This window comes from Stegostoma tigrinum, chromosome 14 (assembly GCF_030684315.1).
Source record: "Stegostoma tigrinum isolate sSteTig4 chromosome 14, sSteTig4.hap1, whole genome shotgun sequence".
NCBI lineage: Eukaryota > Metazoa > Chordata > Chondrichthyes > Orectolobiformes > Stegostomatidae > Stegostoma > Stegostoma tigrinum.
This window is the reverse complement of record NC_081367.1, coordinates 49,015,794-49,035,830: the sequence shown is the minus strand read 5'-3', so window position 1 is coordinate 49,035,830 and position 20,037 is coordinate 49,015,794. Positions and strand designations below refer to the sequence as shown.

The following is a 20,037-nucleotide window of genomic DNA, read 5'->3' as shown; positions in this document are numbered from 1 at the left end:
TTAAAGTTTTCCATTGGTGATGTTCACATCTTTGTTTCTTTTTTGAGTTTCTGAGAACTTGAGTTTTTCTTTTATCTTAACTGTACATTAATTGCTTCAAGTTATTTATCGGTAAATTTGTAATGATAACATGCCATAAATTGTGCTTCTGTCATTTTACCAACAAGTAGCCAGCAACATTCACACCACTCAAGTGCTAGGCAATGACCATCAATGATCACCAGCAAGAGAGAATCAAAACATCTCCCCTTACAATCAATGGCATTACCATTGCTAAAGTCCACACTGTCAACGTCTTGGGTGTTAACATTAATCAGGAACTTTACTGCACCATCCACATACATTGGCTCAATGACAGGTCAGCAGCTGGGAAACATGCAGCTCACCTCTTAAATCCGAAAGCTTGTCCTTAAAATACGAGCCATAAGTCCAGAGTCTGATGGAATATTCCCCACTTGCCTTGATGATTGCAACTCCAATACCTTTCATGAATCTTGATGCCATCCAGAACAAAGCAACCCATTTATGGACATCCCATTAACTTAAATATTCACTCCCTGCACCACCAATGCATAGTGGTGGCAGTGTGTACCATCGACACAATGCAATGCAGCAACTCACCAGGGTAGGTTTGCACAAACCTTCCAAGCTACAACTGCCTTCATCAAGAAAGACAAGGGCAGAAGATGTGCAGGAGCATCACCATCTGTAGGTCTCCATCCAAGTCATGCACAAGCCAGAACTCCTGACAACAATTTGGGTGTCCCTACCCTCCATGAACTGTAGTGACTAGAAAAGGCTGGTCATTACCACCTTCTTAAGAGCATTTACAAAAGGACATTAGATGATACCTGACCCAATGACACGCACGTTCTGTGAATAAAAACAAATAAATATAGTGGTGTTCTTTAGGCTTTGTATTAACACCTCTGCCTTTCTTAATATATGTTAATAGCGTAGACTTGGGCCTGAAGGTTATAATTTCAAAGTTTGCAGAAGAAAGACAGTTTGACAGTATTGTCAATTGTGAAAATGTTGATGATAAACTTCAAGATGACAAAATACAAACTGTTGGAATGCAGGGACATATGGCAGATGAAAATTATTACAGAGAAGTATCAAATGATATATTTTGGTAGGAAGTATAAGGTGAGGCAATATAAAAGAATGCCACAATTCTAGCAGGAATGCAGAAACCAAAGGGTTGCAGGTATGTGAACCTGCACTTTCCCTGGTATGCTCTAAATATGACCTGAACTCATCTGGATGGAGGCATTGGTCTAGGCTTATGATTCAGTACAACATAGTTTTCTTCTATAGTATCACAGAAATGGAAAGAAGGAGGTCATTCAACTCATGATGCCTTCACTAGCTCTTCAAACAAGCATGATTACCTACAGCCAATCTCCTGTTCTTCCTGAATAACTTCACATACTATTTCCACCAAGTAATTGTTCAATACCCTTTTGAAGGCATCAATTGAATCTGCCTCCACCATATTTCCAGGCAGTGGATTGCATAACCTACTCACTGAAAAAGTATTTTATTTCTCACTTTATCCTTACTTTTCTTGCATATTACTTTAAAGCTACGCTGTTCTGTTCTTGTTCCTTTTTTGTTCTACTCTAGCTAATCTGCTCATGATTTAAAAACTTCTACCAATCTAGTCAGTCTTCTTCTCCCCAAGGAGAATAGTCCCAACTTCTTCAGTCGGCCCTCACAATTGAAAATTCTCATTCTTGAAACCATTCTTATAAATCCCTTCTGCAACGTCTTAAGTGCTTTCACAACTTACCTATAATCTAGCACCCATAACTGTACATAACAGTCTAGCTGAGGTCTAACAAGTGTCTTAAAAAGTTCAACATCATCTGCTTGCAGCTGTACACAAATCTCCGATTAATAAAGTCGAGGACACTGTTTGATTATGCCACTGAATGTCAAGGGACAATGGCCAGAGTCTCTTCTTTGAGGTGGTCATTGCCTGGCACATGTGTACGTGGTATAAATTTGCTTGCCAGTTGTGAGCCCAAGCTTGGATCTTGTTCAGGCCTTGTTGCATTTGAACACGGATTGCTTCACTCTCTGAGTGCCAGCCACAAATGCTGCTGAACAATGAGCAAGCATCAGCAAACATCTCCACTTCTGGCCTTATGATGGAACAAAAGTCATTGATGAAGAGCTGTAGATAGTTGGGCCATCCTAAGGACAATCCTATGGAATTCCTGCAGAGATATCCTGGAGCAGAGATGACTAAACTGCAGCAACCACAACCAACTTCATAAGTGTCAGGAATGACTCCAACCAGCATGAGGTTTCCCCTGATTTCCATTGACTCTAGTTTTGCTAGAGCTCATTGCCTCAGTCAAATGCAGTCTTGATGTCAAGGTCAGTCACTCTTAACTCACCTCTGGAATTGACCTGTTTTGTCCATGTTTGAAAGATTGTAATAAGATTACAGCCTCAGAGACTTTAGTTCCAAGGTTGGTTGAATTGGAGAGGTTGGGGTCATTCTTTTTAGAGAAGGGAAAGTTGGGTGGAGGTTTGCTAGAGTGTTCAAACTCATGAGAGATCTAGACAGAGTTGAAAGAGGGAAACCTCCCCATTGGCAAAAGTATCAAGAACCAGAGGGCATCAGTTTGAGGTGATTGGCAAAAAAAAATGGTACCAGCTGTGTGGATTATTATCCAGGTGAATGGACACAATAACAAGCTTAACTGAGCTTTAATGATCTGTTTTACTATAGTGGTCAGTCAGCTGATTTCAGTACATATCTACCTAGCGTCTTATGGGAGCGGGCAGGAAGGTGACAGGCAATTTTACATATCTTCCCCTGCCCCCACAGAACACATGTCCACTGGGGCAACGTAAAATCCAGCCCAAAGTGTGGAGTGTTTTGGCAGACAGTATGGATTATGTAGGGACTGAAGGACAGGGTGCAGAGATGAGGCACTGGAGGACCTGGTGAAGGTGGATCAAAGGAGGATGGATATGATGTACATGTCTTGGGAAGAGCACTACTTCCCCATCCTCTCCTTGTGTTTTTCCTACAGCTCTGCTTTGACGTCTGTGCCAGACCAAGGGAGCCATTCTACATGGAGGCCCAAGACCAGGCACTTCTTTACTCTGTGGGTCTAAAAGTGCTGAATAAAGTAGAATAACATGGTGTTCATTCTTTTAGTGAAATTCTGAGAGAAGTACCGCACTAAATGGTTCTGAAATGATGCCGAAGTTTTGACAAAGTGTTGCACCAAATTGCAGTGATTCAAGTAGGCAACTTCCCACCCTCTTCTCAAAGTCAAATCATGATTAGAAGTAACTGTTGGCCTAACCAGTGCTGCATACATCCTATGAATGAATTTTACAAAGTCTTTCACAGCATACCACTGCTCCTCTTCATTTCTCCAACAATAATGACTTAAAAAAAGACTATCCTTGAAATTACTACCAACAAAATACAAATCCCTAACCAGCTCACCGCTGTTTAGGAGAGGGTTTTCAATTCTGCAAAATCCCTTAAGATACTGTTCAACCTCTTGACTGAGCCTCAGCAGCATCTTAAGTGATAATTATCTGTTTGATGAGCCACAAGGCAGCTATTCCTCACAGTGGCTTCGTCTTAGCCACCAACATTGAAAGATTGTTCGTTGAAAGTTGTCCTCAGACTTTTCAAACAAGGTGGGAGACAAATTAGCAATCCTATTGTAGTACATGTTGGGGAATGAATGCTCATAATTTGTCTAAATCAAATGTCATTTTCTTTGTAGGATTAAACAAGTGTTGTAATTCAAAATAATCAATCACAAAAGTTGAAGTTTTGTTTTATTTTCAAGCTTATTTGTATTCCGTTAAGGTTAAATTCTATATTTGCATTTGAGTTTGGAATAATGGGCACCTATGAGGATGCTTCTGGAGCTGGGATAATCTGTGATATACTGAAAAGCAAGAATTGTACATTACAGAGTCTAGGGTAAGCATACTTTACAATCACCTACATTCTCCTACTCAAACAGAAGAAAAATCTCTTGATATGTGTGTATATATGCATAAAGGGCAGCACGGTGGCTCAGTGGCTAGCACTGCTACCTCACAGCACCAGGGACCCAGGTTCAATTCCAGCCCCAGGCAACTGTGTGTGGAGTTTGCACATTCTCCCTGTGTCCTTGTGGATTTCCTCCCACAGTACAAAGATGTGCAAGCTAGGTGAGTTGACCATGCTAAATTGCCCATAGGGATGTATAGATTAGGGGGCTGAGCCTGGGTGGGATGCTCTGAGGTTCACTGTGGACTTGTTCAGGGCCTGTTTCCATTCTGTAGGGATTCTCTTAAAAAAAAGCATCTTTGTCTACATTCCCATTTGCGCAGTCTGACAGTTCACATTTTGTTTAGCAAGCTGTGCATGCATTTTAAAACTTTGAGTTGAGAATTATTTTTCAATGAATTATTTTTCAATAATTTCCAGTTGACTTTCTTGATGTACATGTTTCATTTCAAGCTGACAACATTTTGTTTGCATTATAGATTGGCAAAGAATTCATTCACGGAAAATGGTTGTGCTGAGCTCATCAAATCCCTGAAAGGAAATCAGATACTGACAGAGCTGGACCTTGGTTCTAACAATGTACAAAATGAAGGAATGGCTGCATTGTGTGACATTCTGACAGAGAAAGGCTGTAAAATTCAATCATTAAAGTAAGTACCTGGAAATGTGTCATATTTTGCTGCAACATGCGACTTGAAATTGGCATTGCCATGTCAGAACAAAGGGAAATCCAGCAGCAAGGGCTTCCACATATTATAAGGGCGTTGGATGCCTGAGCCAGTACCAGTTCACTACCTGTAGCTAACAAAATGGGGGAACACAATGATCTTTCCACAACAGCAGTGAATTAATGCAGGCACTGTCAAGAGAAAGGTGGCAGCATATGTTGAGGGCAGGAGCGTCGGCCCATTGTAATTCCTTTTGAAGTTAGGAAGGCCCCTGCCTTTCATCAGATGAAATCAACAGCTCTGCCAAAGGACTGGATGGAAAATTCAAGGTTAGTCACCTCTAACATTGTCATATCGGTATCCCCTTGGCAGGCGCACCCCTTACTGTCAGAAATGAATCTTTACATAGTTAACCTCAGCCCAAGGAAGTGTCTTGGAGTGTTTGTGGAATTGCCATGTCTGTAGAAGTCATATCTGCACTGTCCCCTCAGACTGAAAATATCAGATCATTCCTCCTGATGATATTTTAGTAAGAAGCCATCATATGTAAGAAACACAATTTAGAGTTATTGGCAGTGGACGGATTGCTTGTTTAGTCAAAAGTATTGAGAGAGTCAGTTGCCAACTAGGAGCTGAAGAACAAGTTCAGATTCAACATCTGTTTTGGGTAATTTTGAAATCTTCCATTTGTAATCCTTTATTTTCACAGGGTGGCAAATGCTAAACTAACCAGTGATTGTTGTGCAAGACTTGCTTCTGTGTTCAACACCAACCAGACCCTGACAGAATTGGATGTGAGCATGAATGAATTGGGCAATGATGGAGTGACCATGCTGCTATCCTCACTGAAGGATTCACGCTGTAAATTACAAAAGCTTGGGTATGTAAAAACAAGGTGTTAAATTTTAATACATGAACAATTGCTATAATTCACATTGACCTTTGATGCTCACCTATGTTCAGGAAATAAACCTACTGAGACATTGATCCCACAACAATATCTTGTATTCAATATCCACACCATGTGAACATTGAAATTCCATGTTTAGGCCTCCTTGCCCTGACACAACGTGTCCATCTTCTCTCCCACACCTCATTGACAAATCCCCACCTGTACTCACCTATAACTATCGCATCTCCCTTCCTCAACCCCACCCCTCCTCTCTCTATTGATTTCTGAGCTCCCTTCCCCCCATCCCCATTTCTGAAGAAGGGTCCTGACCTGAAACGTCAACTTTCCTGCTCCTCTGATGCTGCCTGGCCTGCTGTGCTTCTCCAGCTCCATACTGTGTGATCACCAAAAATGTGTACTTAATTGTTCACTCATCTCTTTGTTCCCCATTTCAGCTTCCCCTTTTTCTGAAAGTAAGGGATCTATGTTTGGCTGAACTGATCTTTTTCTGTTTGCAGAGTGTTTTCTCTTCACGTATTCAGCAAGCACAGGGAGAGTATCTCTCCAGCCAGACTGGGATAGAACTCAGATACAGAGAAGCTCAATATTATTATAACATTCCATTCACATATATGTCTTCATTATCCAAATTCCAGTCTTGTTTCATATTTGCATAAATATCTATTCTAGATCATAGGTTAATGTCGATATCTACTTCATCCAGTCAAGTACCATTTAAGCTTATCAGAGTCTGGAATAGTTTTCCACATTCTCATCAGTGTCTGTCACCTCTGTCTCTAAATGTCACATGACTTTGAGGCCTGTCTAGACTATATTTGTTTAATTTTTACCAGGTCCACCTGCAGATTGCTGCTGACACAAACCTTTAGGATGTACAAGGCTCAGCTGGTTCAAGGTTCAAAAGAGAAAAATATGCTGTTTACTTTTACTGCAAGCATTAAAATACCTGTGTAACTCTGTCAAAACAAATGAGTTGACACATTTGTAAAATTGTAGACAAGTGCGTTCATTTGAACATTTCAGATTTCACACCTTATAATTTCAATATCTAGATATGATTCTACCTTTTTTCTTCAGAAGTTTGAAACTTATTTCTGTCATGTTTTATATTTCTGTTCCTCTTAGATTGTCGAAAACTAATCTCACAGATGCCTGGTCAATTGATCTCAAAGCCACATTTGCAACATTGCAGGAACTAGTGGAACTTGATTTAAGTCATAACAAATTTACGGACAAATCCGTTCAAAGGTTTTCTGAATTCATTTTGCATTGTGTCAAGATAAAGACCGTAAGGTGAGGTGTCACCTCATTTATTAATGAAAGACAAAATTAATAGTTCTATTTGCCAAGTATATTCCAGTTGAGATGTACACCTAGGGTCAAAATCCAGTTGTAGTTGAGAACTCTATTATGTAAAGTGTTCACTTAGAGAGATAGCTTCTCTTTTACTTCTCACATAATTAAATTTATGTTCGTTTTGGCCATATTGAATCGTTTGTAGTCAAAATTATAAGTAATATGAATGCAGTAGTGTTCGTGAATAGAACGGCAAGGTTGACATAAACATGAAATGCTCTCATTAAGTTGCATTGGTTAAACGTTGGACCTTCACCTACAATTTTAGCTAGCAAAAATTGAATTAGTATGTGGGATTGCTGAATTTAGCTCTCAGCCAAGTCCAGTTCTTTCCATTGGGTCTAGCCCATTTCTTTGGTTGGCCTCTTGCCCTCAAAGTCAAGGATTACCTACAGTCATGGACCTAGCAGATGTCATTATTAGACAAGCCAGATTCCAGGAATCTGGCTTGATAGATCACATTTTCATTTGTTTTGGTTTTAACAAAGTGGTCTCTTACTGAACGTATACATGCAATTCTGCATAATTTGCTTTAACAACAAAATGGAAGTTTATTACAACTGGAATGATGATAAAATAGAATAACCGAAACTATCTACTTATAGTACAAATTCAAAGGTGTTAACTGCACCATAAAAATTCAAGCCCATTAATCTCAAAACACTCTTTGACAAATTGAAAAAAAAGCGTTTGTATAATACCCAAAACACCACTCATATAATGCTCACATTAGAGTCCTTGCATCTACCACCTTAGTAGGATTGAATCAGTTGCAACATCACTAGAATTGCAGAGACCTTCTTCCTGGAGTGAAACACACCTGAGCTTCACTGTAATCAGCTTTAAGTTAAATTTTCAGGGTCTTTATCCCAACATTTTTGGTCTGAGATGAGGTTTTTGCCTCAAAGTAAACTAATTCACTCAATCTGTCAGAAATATACGGCCATCTGTTGAAGTTCTTCACAGGGTTAACACTATGCAAGGTTAAAAGTGAAAGGAATGACTTCTCTAAGCTTAGAGCTGTTCCTCTTAAGCTCAAAAAAAGGCTATAGAAGTGTCTAACGAGCTTCTGAAGACACATGTCTTACTATGTTTAGCTGCAAAAGTCTAAAGAAACAAAAGCCCATTCATGCAAAAAGTTCATTCACTGTGCAGCGTGGGCATCAAAACTACATTTAAAAGAAACCACCTTGGTTACAAAATGCTTACAAGCTAGTTATTAAACTCAGACACACAGAAAAACCCACAAGGTACTAACTCAAATCCAGAAATCCGAGCTTACAGCAATTAACATTCAAAAATGTACATACAAATACTACAGTTTAGATCATACTACACCCTAGTTTTATTTTTCTGAATAAAATTTAAATGAAAAAGCTGAAATACTTGAGAACCCCGTTATTTGATGAAGCAGCTATAATTACCTACCCTTGCCTGATGGCCTTCTGTTTCTTTTGAGATCCTGCCTTTCCATTTGAGATTCCCTTCTCAAAGGTGAGTTTCTCATAAAGATGCAAATGGTACAGAGAAGCTGCCCTCATATTAAAGTTCATTGGCCAAGTGAAAGAAATAAGTTTAATGTAGTATCAGATCAAAAGAGCATTCTGGTTGAGTTATATTTCCTGCTTTAAATCTGCCATCATTCAAAGTATCAGTTGGTGGTCACATTCTGATACTTATTAACACAATTTGTACTATAGAGTCACAGTTAGACAGCATGAAAACAGACCCTTCAGTCCAACTTGAGTTCTGGATGTTCCTCTTTGAACAATTACTGTCAAATTGTCACCTCAGACCCTAAAATTTTTTTAGCCTTACTTAGGTCACTTGTGATGAGATCAGTGGTAAAATAGAGACACATAACAGTGTACACTGTCTCTTGCCAAAGGTAATCACTAGAGAAAATTTCTGTGTCCCTATTTTGAGTGATGTCACCCGAAAAGTCCAAATATTTCATTTGACACTAAGTAGAATTTTACTTATAATTTAAGGTTGTGTGAACAAAAATATTCAAATTTCTTGCAATGTACCTCTGAACTTGTTAGCATGAATTAAACATCCAGCAGGATAAAGGATAAATAACTTAGGGATGTAAACTTCGTTTTACTTTGTAGTTATTGACTCAAACATAAACAAATCAACAACTAAAGATGTTGCTATGCTTTGGGCTGTTTTGTCAAATGATGCTATTCAGTTTGAAGGGTTTAATTTCAGGAAATTTCACGATAAAGTAAGTAAAGCATCACTTTGAGTTCTCATCCATCCTTTCCTATCGAAAACACCTGCACCTGCCACATCTTATCTATCCTCAACTGGGTGAACCAAGTTGCATTATTATTTTTTAACTTAAAATTATTTGAGAATCTAAGCTGCTTGCCTTTCATCAATCTGCGCTTGTATACACTTTCTGTAAAGGGAAGCTTGCTTTCTTTCAGATAATATACTGACATCATACCTGCACTCCATTCCCTTCCACGAAGAGAAAGAGGGATTCTGCTTGGGAAATCACTTCCTCTCCCTCAGCCTTGTCAGTTACTTTCTTTGAAAAGGAAAGAGCAAACTCTGAGAAATTGGACAGGGTGCCAGTTTGTTTCTAGCCAAAACAGAAAGGCCAAGTTGGGAAACACAGACCTGTCACCTTTAAAAATGCTCCTGTCTGCCATATTTTCATGTCAGGGTGTTGGAAATGCAATATACTCGGGTGCACAGCCTCGTGATACAGATCTGGTGTGTTAACAGAGTTGTGCAGATGTCCAGCGGGCTGAGACATCCACCTCAGCTCAGCTGCTCAGTTATGGTAATGATTGTCCGGCCCTCAAACCCTCACCCTCATTGCTCACCCATACTTCATGCACTACCATGCTCCCTCTTTTCCTCCATCGCCATCATATTCTCTGTGCTTACTCTTACACCCATTATCTCCTCATACTGCCCATGCCACCTGTATCTCCCATAGCCAGTTGCCCAGAAATAACTATGGGCAGACCACAAGAATTACATCTCTGAAATAGAGAAGAAGGAAAATTAAAGTTGAAGCAATCTAATTGAGCTCTTACTTCCACTGAGAAAGGATTCTCATTCATAAAACTCAGTAAAAATGTAGATCTCCTCAAGTGGTCCATCTTTTGTAAAAACAAACCAGGCAATTGAGTCTACAGAAATGAAAAAAAGGCCTTTTCTTCTCAAAGTGAAAACTGCCAAAGGTTTTTTTTGTTTATTTTCATTTTAACTGCATTCAGTTATTATGTTGTTACTGTCATAGGACAAGGTTGAAAGAGGGATATGATCAGTAGTATAGCATTCATGGATATTGATGCTTTAGATGAGACAAAGGAGGAAGCGAGAGATGGGACAGTTGTATTACTAGTAAGGGAGCATATCACAGTTGTGTTCAGGGAGGACATCCTGGGGGAAATCTAGCAGTGAGGCATTATGGGTAGAGCTCAGGTAGAGGAAACGTGCACTACACAATTGCACTACAGACCTCCAGTGGGAGATAGAGGAAAAGATATGTAATCAGATTCTTGCAAGATATGAAAATAACAGGGTTGTTGTTGTGGGTGATTTTAACTTCCTCTGCGTTCACTAGAACTCCCTTAGTGCTGGGGGTTTGGATGGGGAGCAATTTGTTTGGTATTTCCAGGAGGGTTTTTTGAAACAGTGCATGGATAATCCAGTGATGGAGGGGGTCATACTAGACATGGTACTGGGAAATGAGCCTGGCTAATTGATCAAAGTTTCAGTGGGGGAGAATTTTAGGAATAGTGACCATAATTTCAGAAGTTTTCAGATACTTCTGGATAAGGATAAGAGTGAACCTCAGATGAAGGTGTTAAATTGAGGGAAGGCCAACAATAACCGAATTAGGCAAGAATTGGACAATGTGATTGGGAGTAGCGGTTTGAAGGTAAATCCACATCTTTTTAAGATCAGTTGATTAGAGTGTAAGACAGACATGTTCCTGTGAAAATGAAACATAGGAATGGCAGGATTCAGGAACCTTGGATGACAGGGGAAATTATCAGCTTAGTCAAAAAAAGGAAGCATATTTAAGGTTTAAGGAACTAAAAGCAGACAAAGTCCTTGAAGTATATATTGAAAGTGGGAAGGAGCTCAAACGGGAAGTTAGGAGGATTAAAAGGGATCACGAAATGGACTTGGACAACAGGAGAGTCCCGAGGCATTTCATCCATATTTTAGGAGCAAGAGGGCATCTGGGAAAGAGTAGGCTCACTCAAAGAGAGAGATTTTGTGTAAGAGACAGAGGAAGTGGGTGAAATCCTTGATGAGTACTTTACATCGGTATTAATTGAAGAGAAGGACTTGAAGCATTTTGAGGTTGGGGAAAGGTGCGTGATTATGCTTGGGCAGGTCAACATAATGAGGGAGGAAGTGTTGGGTGTCTTGAAAAACATTAAGGTTTCCAGGACCAGATGGGATCTATACTGTGGGCGGTAAGGGAGGAAATAGCTGAGGCCTTAACAGGTATGTTTGCATCCTCTTTGGCCTTAGGCGAGGTTCTGCTACTGGAGAACAATCAATGTTGTTCCTTTGCTTCAGAAGGGAAACAAAGATAATCCAGATAATTATAGGCTGGTGAGCCTGATATCAGTGGTGGGGAGGCTGTTGGAGAAGATACTGAGAGACAGGATTTTTTCATGTTTGAAAGTGAATGGACATATGAGTGATAGGCAGCATGGATTTGTGCAGGGAAAGACAAGTCTCACCAACTTGATGGAGTTTTGTTTTGAAGAGGAGGCAGGAATGATTGATGAGGGAAGGGCAGTGAGTGTCTACGTGGAAATTCATTTCATAAGGTACCTTATGGCAGGATTTTTTTGGAAAGGAGATCAGTAACTAGTGCTGCTCTGCAGAGATCAGTGCTGGGACCTTTGTAGTTTGCAATATATGTAAATAATCCAGAGGAAAGTGTAGGTGGTCTGATTAGTAAGTTTGCGGATGGCACCAACGTTAGCTGAGTTGCAGATAATGAGGAGGGCTGTCAAAGGATACAGCAGAATGTAGATAGATCAGAGAGTTGGGCAGAGAAATGTCAGATGAATTGTAATCCAGAAAAATCCAAGGTGCTATATTTTGAAAGATCAAATTCAGGTGCAAATTATATATCTAGAAGGACAAAGGGAGCAGATACTTGGGAACACCACCATCTACAAGTTTCTTCCAAGCCACTCACCATCCTGGGTTGGAAATATATTACTGTGCTTTCAGTGTTGTTGGGTCAAAGTCCTGGAATTCCCTGTCTAAAGGCATTGTGGGTCAACCCACAGCTGGTAGACTGCTGCAGTTCAAGAAGGCAGCTCACCACCAGCTTCTCAAAGGCAACTAGGGATGGGCAATAAAGACTGGCCCACCAGCAACCGCCTCATCCCCCAAATAAGTAAAAACCCAATGGTCAAGAAGACAGGCAGCCCACTCCCCTTCATTGGCGAGGGCATTGAATATAAAAGTCGGCAAGTTATGTTGCAGCTGTATAAAACTTTAGTTAGGTCACATTTGAAATACTGCATGCAGTTCTGGTCACCACACTGCCAGGAGGGCGTGAGTGCTTTGGAGCCGGTGCAGAGAAGCTTAACAGGATGTTGCCTGGTCTGGAGGGTTTTAGTTAGAAGAGGTTGGATAAACTTGGATTGTTTTTCATTGAACTCAAACTAAAAGAACATTCCTGTTATATTTCAAAGGCTATCAATGAAAGAATTATGGGAGCAACCAGTTTTTATTTTCTCAATATCCCTCTTGTGGCTAGAGTCACTCATGGCTCACATCTCCTCTGACAGTCTGTACATAATGTCTATTTCATGAATTGGCCCAATATCATTAACATTGGAAGGGGATTTAAACTTCCCACCCCTACAATGCGGCCATCAAAAGAGAAAGTGCTGCATGTGGAAAAAGCTCCTGATGCCCATCAATCCACAAAGCATTTCGTAATATCTCTACCTGTTGGCTAGTCCTTTTCTTGAAGTTGTGGTAGGAGACAATCTAGGTATCATACCAGTTGCATTGTCAATAAGTCTTGTATTTATAAATTTAATTTCTTATCATATTTCTCATTTCTGGTTAAGATTGGAGAAGAATCGGTTTTCAGCAAAAGAATACAAAACTCTAGAAGACCTGAAGAAAATACAGGATTAGATTCGATTCCCCACAGTGTGGAAACAGGCCCTCAGGCCCAGCAAGTCCACACCACCCCTTGAAGCATCCCACCCAGACCATCCCCCTGTAACCCACACACCCCTGAACACTTCGGACAATTTAGCATGGCCAATCCACCTAGCCTGCACATCTTTGGACTGTGGGAGGAAACCGGAGCACCCGGAGGAAACCCACGCAGACATGGGGAGAATGTGCAAACTCCACACAGACAGTCGCCCGAGGCGGGAATCGAACCCGGGTCCCTGGCGCTGTGAGGTTGCAGTTCTAACCACTCCAAACTGTGGCATCAAAAACATGAATAGCCCACTAGAGGACTTAAAGTTCTAATAATAATTGAAATCACAATAGAAAAATATTAATAAATGTAAAAATTGCAAAATCATTGCAATTGTGTGAAGATGTGAAATCTTATTTTCTTTAATAATTGGCTGAGCAAGATAACATCATGAGTATCTAAGCTATACAATTCAGGAAGCACCAAAGTTTGATTTCTGGTGTGTGTTGCCTTTTCTGATCTCAACAAATAGCCTTTGGACTGTGCCTTAGAAATGGAAAATTAACCAAGATTCCCATTCTTGATTTTGTAGATCTCATAAAATTGTATCAAATACTGAAGAAATAGAAGGGTGTGGGAGATATTGTGCATTGAAAAACAAATTTTTACAACTTTTTACACAGTCTGAATGAAAAGATGTTGGTGGAGCTTAATTGTGGAATGTATAAAATCATGAATGGTTAACTGATATTATGTACTCATGCAATGATTTATCTGTATTAGCTTAAGATTTCATTATATCTGAACAAATTACGGTTCATAAAGCTAGTGCCTTTTGAAAACTGGCTTATTAATTTGATTAAATTGATGGAAAAGTGTTCAATTTTTATCAGTGTTTCATTTTATAACATGAATGGATGTTTGCCTTATTTTGTAAATTCTGTTTTAAAATGCATAAAATGATATGACAAGGTGTGGAGCTGGATAAACACAGCAGTCCAAGCAGCATCTTAGGAGAGGCTTCTAAGAATTATGTCATTTTTACACAACTGTAAGTATATGTTTCTCCCATTCAGTTGGGAAGTATGACTCCCTCTATCTGGATTGAGAATGAGTGGAAGAACATAAGAAATAAGATTAGCTGCGTGCCAGCAAGCTAATGCTTTGAGTCTGGATGACTCCATCTAGACTCAAACCTTTAGCTTGCTCTTTCTGTATGGATGCTGCCTGACCCAAGATGAGTTCCAGCATTTTTAGTTTTCTCCCAGCCAGTCAGTGACCACAGGAAAAATATCGTGCAAGTTAGTATCATCATCATTGGCGGTGCCTCTCAGACGAGGATGACTCTGTTCCTCTGTCAGGGTGATTCTGTAAGCGGCTATACAGACCGATATGGCTACTGCAGGCTGTGTTACACTTAGAGCAGGTGATGGCTGTCAGAAGGAATGGGTGGGGCATCAATATGGCCGCGAGCTCTTTGCGTCGGTGTTTGATGCCTTCCCAACATGGAAGTCCTTTCGACCAAACAGTGAGCTGAAGTTGCCAGATACCTGCTCTGATTTCCATGTTGAGATTTCTCGATGTCTACCACCTAGCATGTTAAGATCGGAAGTTGTATATTAATGAGGTGTGTTATGGACTAGACCAGGCCCCCTCAAAATATTTTAAGAAGATAGTTTAGACCCTAACTTACGGATAGATGTGAAGTGCATGTTCCAGATGCAATGTGACGTTCAAGCTACTTGACATTAAGCAGAACACAATTTTATTAATCACTGTAGTTAAAATACAAACAAAAGAAAGAAAAATTTAGAATAACCTAACTATTGGAAAACTTAACTGAATAACAGACACAATATGTGTTACACAATAAACTGTTCCAACATAGTAACATCCCATAAACACACCCCTTGGAGAAAAGGTAAGTACAGACACGGACTCTTACATGCAGTTCTCCAATCCAGTAGGAAACAACATCAGGAGGGATTTCAGAAAATGTAGCAGCTGGGGGTCATTTACTTAAGCTTTCAACCCTTCTAGGACCCCAAACAGCTTCTGGCTGCTACAGCTAAAAACAACTAGGAAGTGTGGCCTATGAGAACTGACCACTCCCCTTCCACTGTTACAACTGATTTTTTTAAGAAACAATCACCCAAAGGCCTCCTAAATTGTTGACTTAGGCCAGATCCAGTAATCAGTTCAGTTCTCCGTCTTTATAACCTCTCTTCAAAAAAACTCAGGAGAAAGTAATGTTTTTAAAGTGACAACATTTTCATAGGCCAGTTAGGCTGTTAATAAGGCATTTAAAAAGCTACAATCCCTGTTTATTGGTGACTCACCACTGTCCAGCAAGAAACTTGACTTTTCACTCGGCAAAAGCATTACAGGTGGAGCAAGACGTTCTAGACATTGAGATAGGCCTTGCTGGATTTGTCACATGATTCTACCACAAATCTCACCACAGCCCAAGTCCTTCAGACCCATACAAGATTCTGCCCATTAGACCAAGACTTTGGGATGCACAATGAAGCTGCTTTTGAGCAGCAGCGTAGAAACAAGGAAAATCAATTCATAAGCAAAACTAGAGACACCAGTTCTTTCTTCATGCCCCTCTTTCTCATCAACCTTAAAAATGAGCACTTGGGAAAAATATCCAAGAACTCAAGATGGTCTACAAACTGCTGAAGAAACAAAACACAATTTAACAGCTAGGATCCAGGTCATTTTTACAACTGAAGAACGATAAATTTCAAATTTAAACCTTCCTATTATATTTCCCACATCTTCTTTGCAAGTTCATTGCCTGTATTTGTGAGTGTCTGTATTTTTGTCAGGGTTAGTAAGTCATAAAATTGCTCCATCTTTCATATAAGAAAACCTTGAGACTATAGTTCCTTCATGTTGATCTAGTTGGTTATACTTTAATCAAAGTTTTATAGCTATGCACTAAAAAACAAATAAAAATATTTGTGGCAACCAATTAAGTGGATGTTAGAACGGCACCTCTTCCTTAACTGGTGGGAGAAGAATCTGTGGAAATAGTGATATGTGGAGAATCAGACTCAGTATTGTCCCTTATCAATGGCCTTCACACTCAGTCTGTCCCTTCAGCCAGCATTAGGCTGTTGAATCCAAAGTAGATCAATAGCCAGCTAGATATAAGGTTAACAAATGGCTGTAGGTTTTGGAAGGGATCGAGACATATTTAACTAATTCAAAAAAAATCAACATTTTAAAAGAGAGCAGGACAATTACAATATGTGTAATGTATGGATTGTTTAACCCTCTAGAGAAATGATGACAGAAAGTAGAAAGTGGAAACCTGTTTCAAACCAACAAAGGAGACGTAATCATTTTATGAACATAGAACATAGAACATTACAGCACAGTACAGGCCCTTCGGCCCTCGATGTTGTGCCGACCTGTCATACCGATCTCAAGCCCATCTAACCTACACTATTCCATGTACGTCCATATACTTGTCCAATGACGACTTAAATGTACCTAAAGTTGGCGAATCTACTACAGTTGCAGGCAAAGCGTTCCATTCCCTTACTACTCTCTGAGTAAAGAAACTACCTCTGACATCTGTCCTATATCTTTCACCCCTCAATTTAAAGTCCAATTTAGTCCATGTAGGGCAGAGGCTCCAACAACTTTGCACAGTAGTAACAACTGTAAACAGACAGAATAGAGAAACGTTTTGAGACAGAAAGAGGCATGATCATACTAGAACGTGCAAAGTGGAGGAACAAGTTATCTTCACAAAAAACATGAGCACCGTAGAATGCCTAGTGACTTAGCCCGAATTATAAATATTGTGTTGTTTCCAGGTAACTTTTAATCTTGTGATAAGTAAGATGCCTGAACATCTGACATGGTGGTACAGGATATAAATGTACTAAGTGAACTGTGAGCTGGGAAAAAAAAAGTTTCTCTGCATTCTGCATCCTTTATGTGCAATTACATAATAAATTGTCTTATTGGGAAGAATACTCGCTTTTGTCTCCAGTATCATTTAAGGATGCAACAATGGCTCAATGTTTCACTGACAAGCAACAATGCATTCCCTTTCTCAGGAGTGTACATGCTGTCTGAGAGGGAAGATAAAGAAAGGCATTCTTACTTTCAGCTCTGTTGTAAAGTGAAAGTGGGTAATGTACCCTGATTAACCTTGGCCAGTTTGCAGTAACTGTTTTTAACTTAATCGTGTTACATGATATAGATAAAGGGGATAAGAGTCAGGGGAAGGTCCAACATAACTTCATTGAACTCTTTATCAAGAAAAACAATATTTATCTGCATCGTACATTAATTAAATTCTACCAAGCAATCTCTGCACAGGACTCTTCAGTAAATAGTCTTATATCTCTAAGTAAACAGCCTCAAATCTACTTCTGACATGCACTTCTGAGGACTCGCTACACCCTAGCCCCAGGTCCTTACCTCGGTATTAGAACTGCATGATTGAAAGGGCTGGCATTACACATTCAATAAGTCTGGGACAGGCTACTCCTCAAGTCTTTGAGGGTTGCCTGATGTTTCAGGATCTGCACTTATTGATTTGGGCTTCCCTTCTAGTCTAGAGCTGGCTCTCGTCATCGGGTCACCTCACTGAGGTGGTCTGTCTGGGTCTGGTCAGTCTGAATGATGCTCGCCACAAGGCACAAGGAGCTGGCAATGTTGTGTAGCTTGCCTGCTAACCAAACAGGGTCTCTGGAGATGCCATTGCAGAAAGTGCCACGGTTGAGTGAGCTGGGACACTTGGTTGCTCCTTTTATCCCCATCTTCTCACCCCTCTCAAAGATTTCTTTGCTTGCGTCCAATACCAGCATTGGGTGGGGACAGGAAGGTCCAATTAGGTGACTACTTGTCAAATTTGACAGTCTCGGAACATAGTTTGGAACCTTAGCTGTCCTTGTCGTCCCACCAAATCTATGTAGCATTCTTCTAACAAAGCAGGTTCATTGGAGAGAAAAACAATGGTTCATTCTGAAACAATGTGCACCTGGCTAGGCCTGTCTGGTTTATTCAGGATTTTGATTGTCCAAGGCCAGGATACATGATCACTGCAAATTGTAGAGTCCAACTAGGTTTTAATTTCGCTTCCACTCTTAAGTTTTAATCTATAAAATATCAGTATTTCTGCAACAATCCTGAAGGTCATGGGTCATTTGATAACAGTCCTCATCTGCCCCTATCAAAGCCTTGTACTTGAGCATGTCTGTCCCTGCATTAGTAGAGGTGGGCCAGTCTTTGTTGGAGGCCTCATGGATTCCAAAACCCAGAGGACATCTGCCTTGTGCCTTTCTGCATCAGAACAGGGACATAACACCCTGAAGCTGTTCAGTTGAAACCATAAGAATAGCACCACATTGAATCAACAAGAAATAACAGAGAAAGATGTTTTAGATGTACAGATACTCATGAAGTTATTTGTATTTCATTAATGCCCTTTATTTCAATGAAGGATGGATTTATATGAACTGTTCATGTTTCCTACTTTTTTGCATTTGTGATAGAAGTGTCTCATATGTTATGAACATTTGGAATTTGGATTTGAAAGTAGAGGCAATTGCAATTTAAGTTTCAGTTCCACAAAAGTAAATTATTTTTTCTATGATATCAAAAAGTCATTTGGAATAATAAACTAATTACATGATTTCCAAAAAATAGCATGTCACTTTAAGTGAGTCAGAGATAATGGGGTCTGCCGATGCAGGAGAATCTGAGATAGCAAGGCGTAGTGCTGAATGAACACAGCAGGCCAAGCAGCATCAGAGGAGCATTTCATCAGCCTTCCTGCTCCTCTGATGCTGCTTGGCCTGTTGTGTTCACCCAGCTCTATACCTTGTTATGTCACTTAAGTGCCTGCTAAGATACCTGTGGAGTTAGGTGATGAAGTGTTTACAATGCTGAGTTTTATGAACACTGAAAAGTAAATTCCACAGTTTACTAATAGTTTCAGTTCAGTTCAAAAGAATAAGATTTCAGTTCAGAAGAATAGTTCCATATCAACAGAAGGGCAGATGAGTTTATGAAGTCTCCAAGTGTGAAGAGCTTGTGCATGTGTTTGCAGGCTGTCAGAACTGGCAAGGTGAGAACCCCATCAGGAGCAGTCAGCTCACTGAGTGGAATGGGCAAGGTGGGTACACTGAGACAGGCAGACAGCATCACTGAGAGGAGCGGGCATTATGAGCACACTGAATAGACAAGCATCTCTGACAATAGCAGGCAAGGTGGGCACACTGAGGACAACCAGACAGCATCATTAAGAGGAGCAGGCTTACGGGCACACTGAAATAGACAGTCGGCATCACTGAGAGGGGTAGGCATTGTGGCCATGCTAAAGTAGGCAGTCAAAATCAAAGAGAAACTTTCCTTCCTCATTCTTTTCAACACACCTGCAGTCTTTGACACAGTTTTACACCTGCCCCCATTTAAAAACTCTCGTCCTTGCTTTCAGACCTCTTTCTGGTCTCATTCCTCGATATCGCTGTCATTTTCACTAATACTATGATACAAAGCTACCTAACCTCCTTCAATTCTTGTTGCTTGAGAATTTAGGATTTTAATCACTCTATCGTGGATAATTGTGCCTTCAACGACCAAGGCCATAAGCCCCAGAGGTCTGTTGCTAAATCTTTCCTCTCGTTCCTCCTTTCAGATGCTCCATAAAACATACAGCTTCAACAAAGATTTTGAAGGTCTGTCCTGAAAACTCTTTATGTGGCCTAGTGAAAAAATTCTTTTGAAGTCATTCCTGAGAAATGTTTATGGGATATGGGTTTCACTGGCTAATGCAGCACTTATTACTCATCCCCACTTTCCTTGGAGAAGATGGTGATTGGTCCGTTGCAGTCTTTGAAGTGTAAGAATACCCACAGTG

At 40.1% G+C, this 20,037-nt stretch overlaps 1 protein-coding gene across 1 annotated transcript in view; it reads left to right on the top strand.

The window, feature by feature from the left end:
* The window catches only part of LOC125457429 (NACHT, LRR and PYD domains-containing protein 3-like), a 34,387-nt gene extending 20,361 nt beyond the window's left edge, over positions 1–14,026 (top strand). The window contains exons 9-13 of the mRNA XM_048541607.2: positions 3,854–3,970; positions 4,522–4,692; positions 5,420–5,590; positions 6,749–6,916; positions 13,063–14,026. Of these exons, the coding sequence (XP_048397564.1) occupies positions 3,854–3,970; positions 4,522–4,692; positions 5,420–5,590; positions 6,749–6,916; positions 13,063–13,132 (697 nt within the window). The 3' untranslated portion in view covers positions 13,133–14,026. The remainder of the gene's footprint in view (positions 1–3,853; positions 3,971–4,521; positions 4,693–5,419; positions 5,591–6,748; positions 6,917–13,062) is intronic.
* The last annotated feature ends 6,011 nt before the right edge of the window (positions 14,027–20,037 follow it).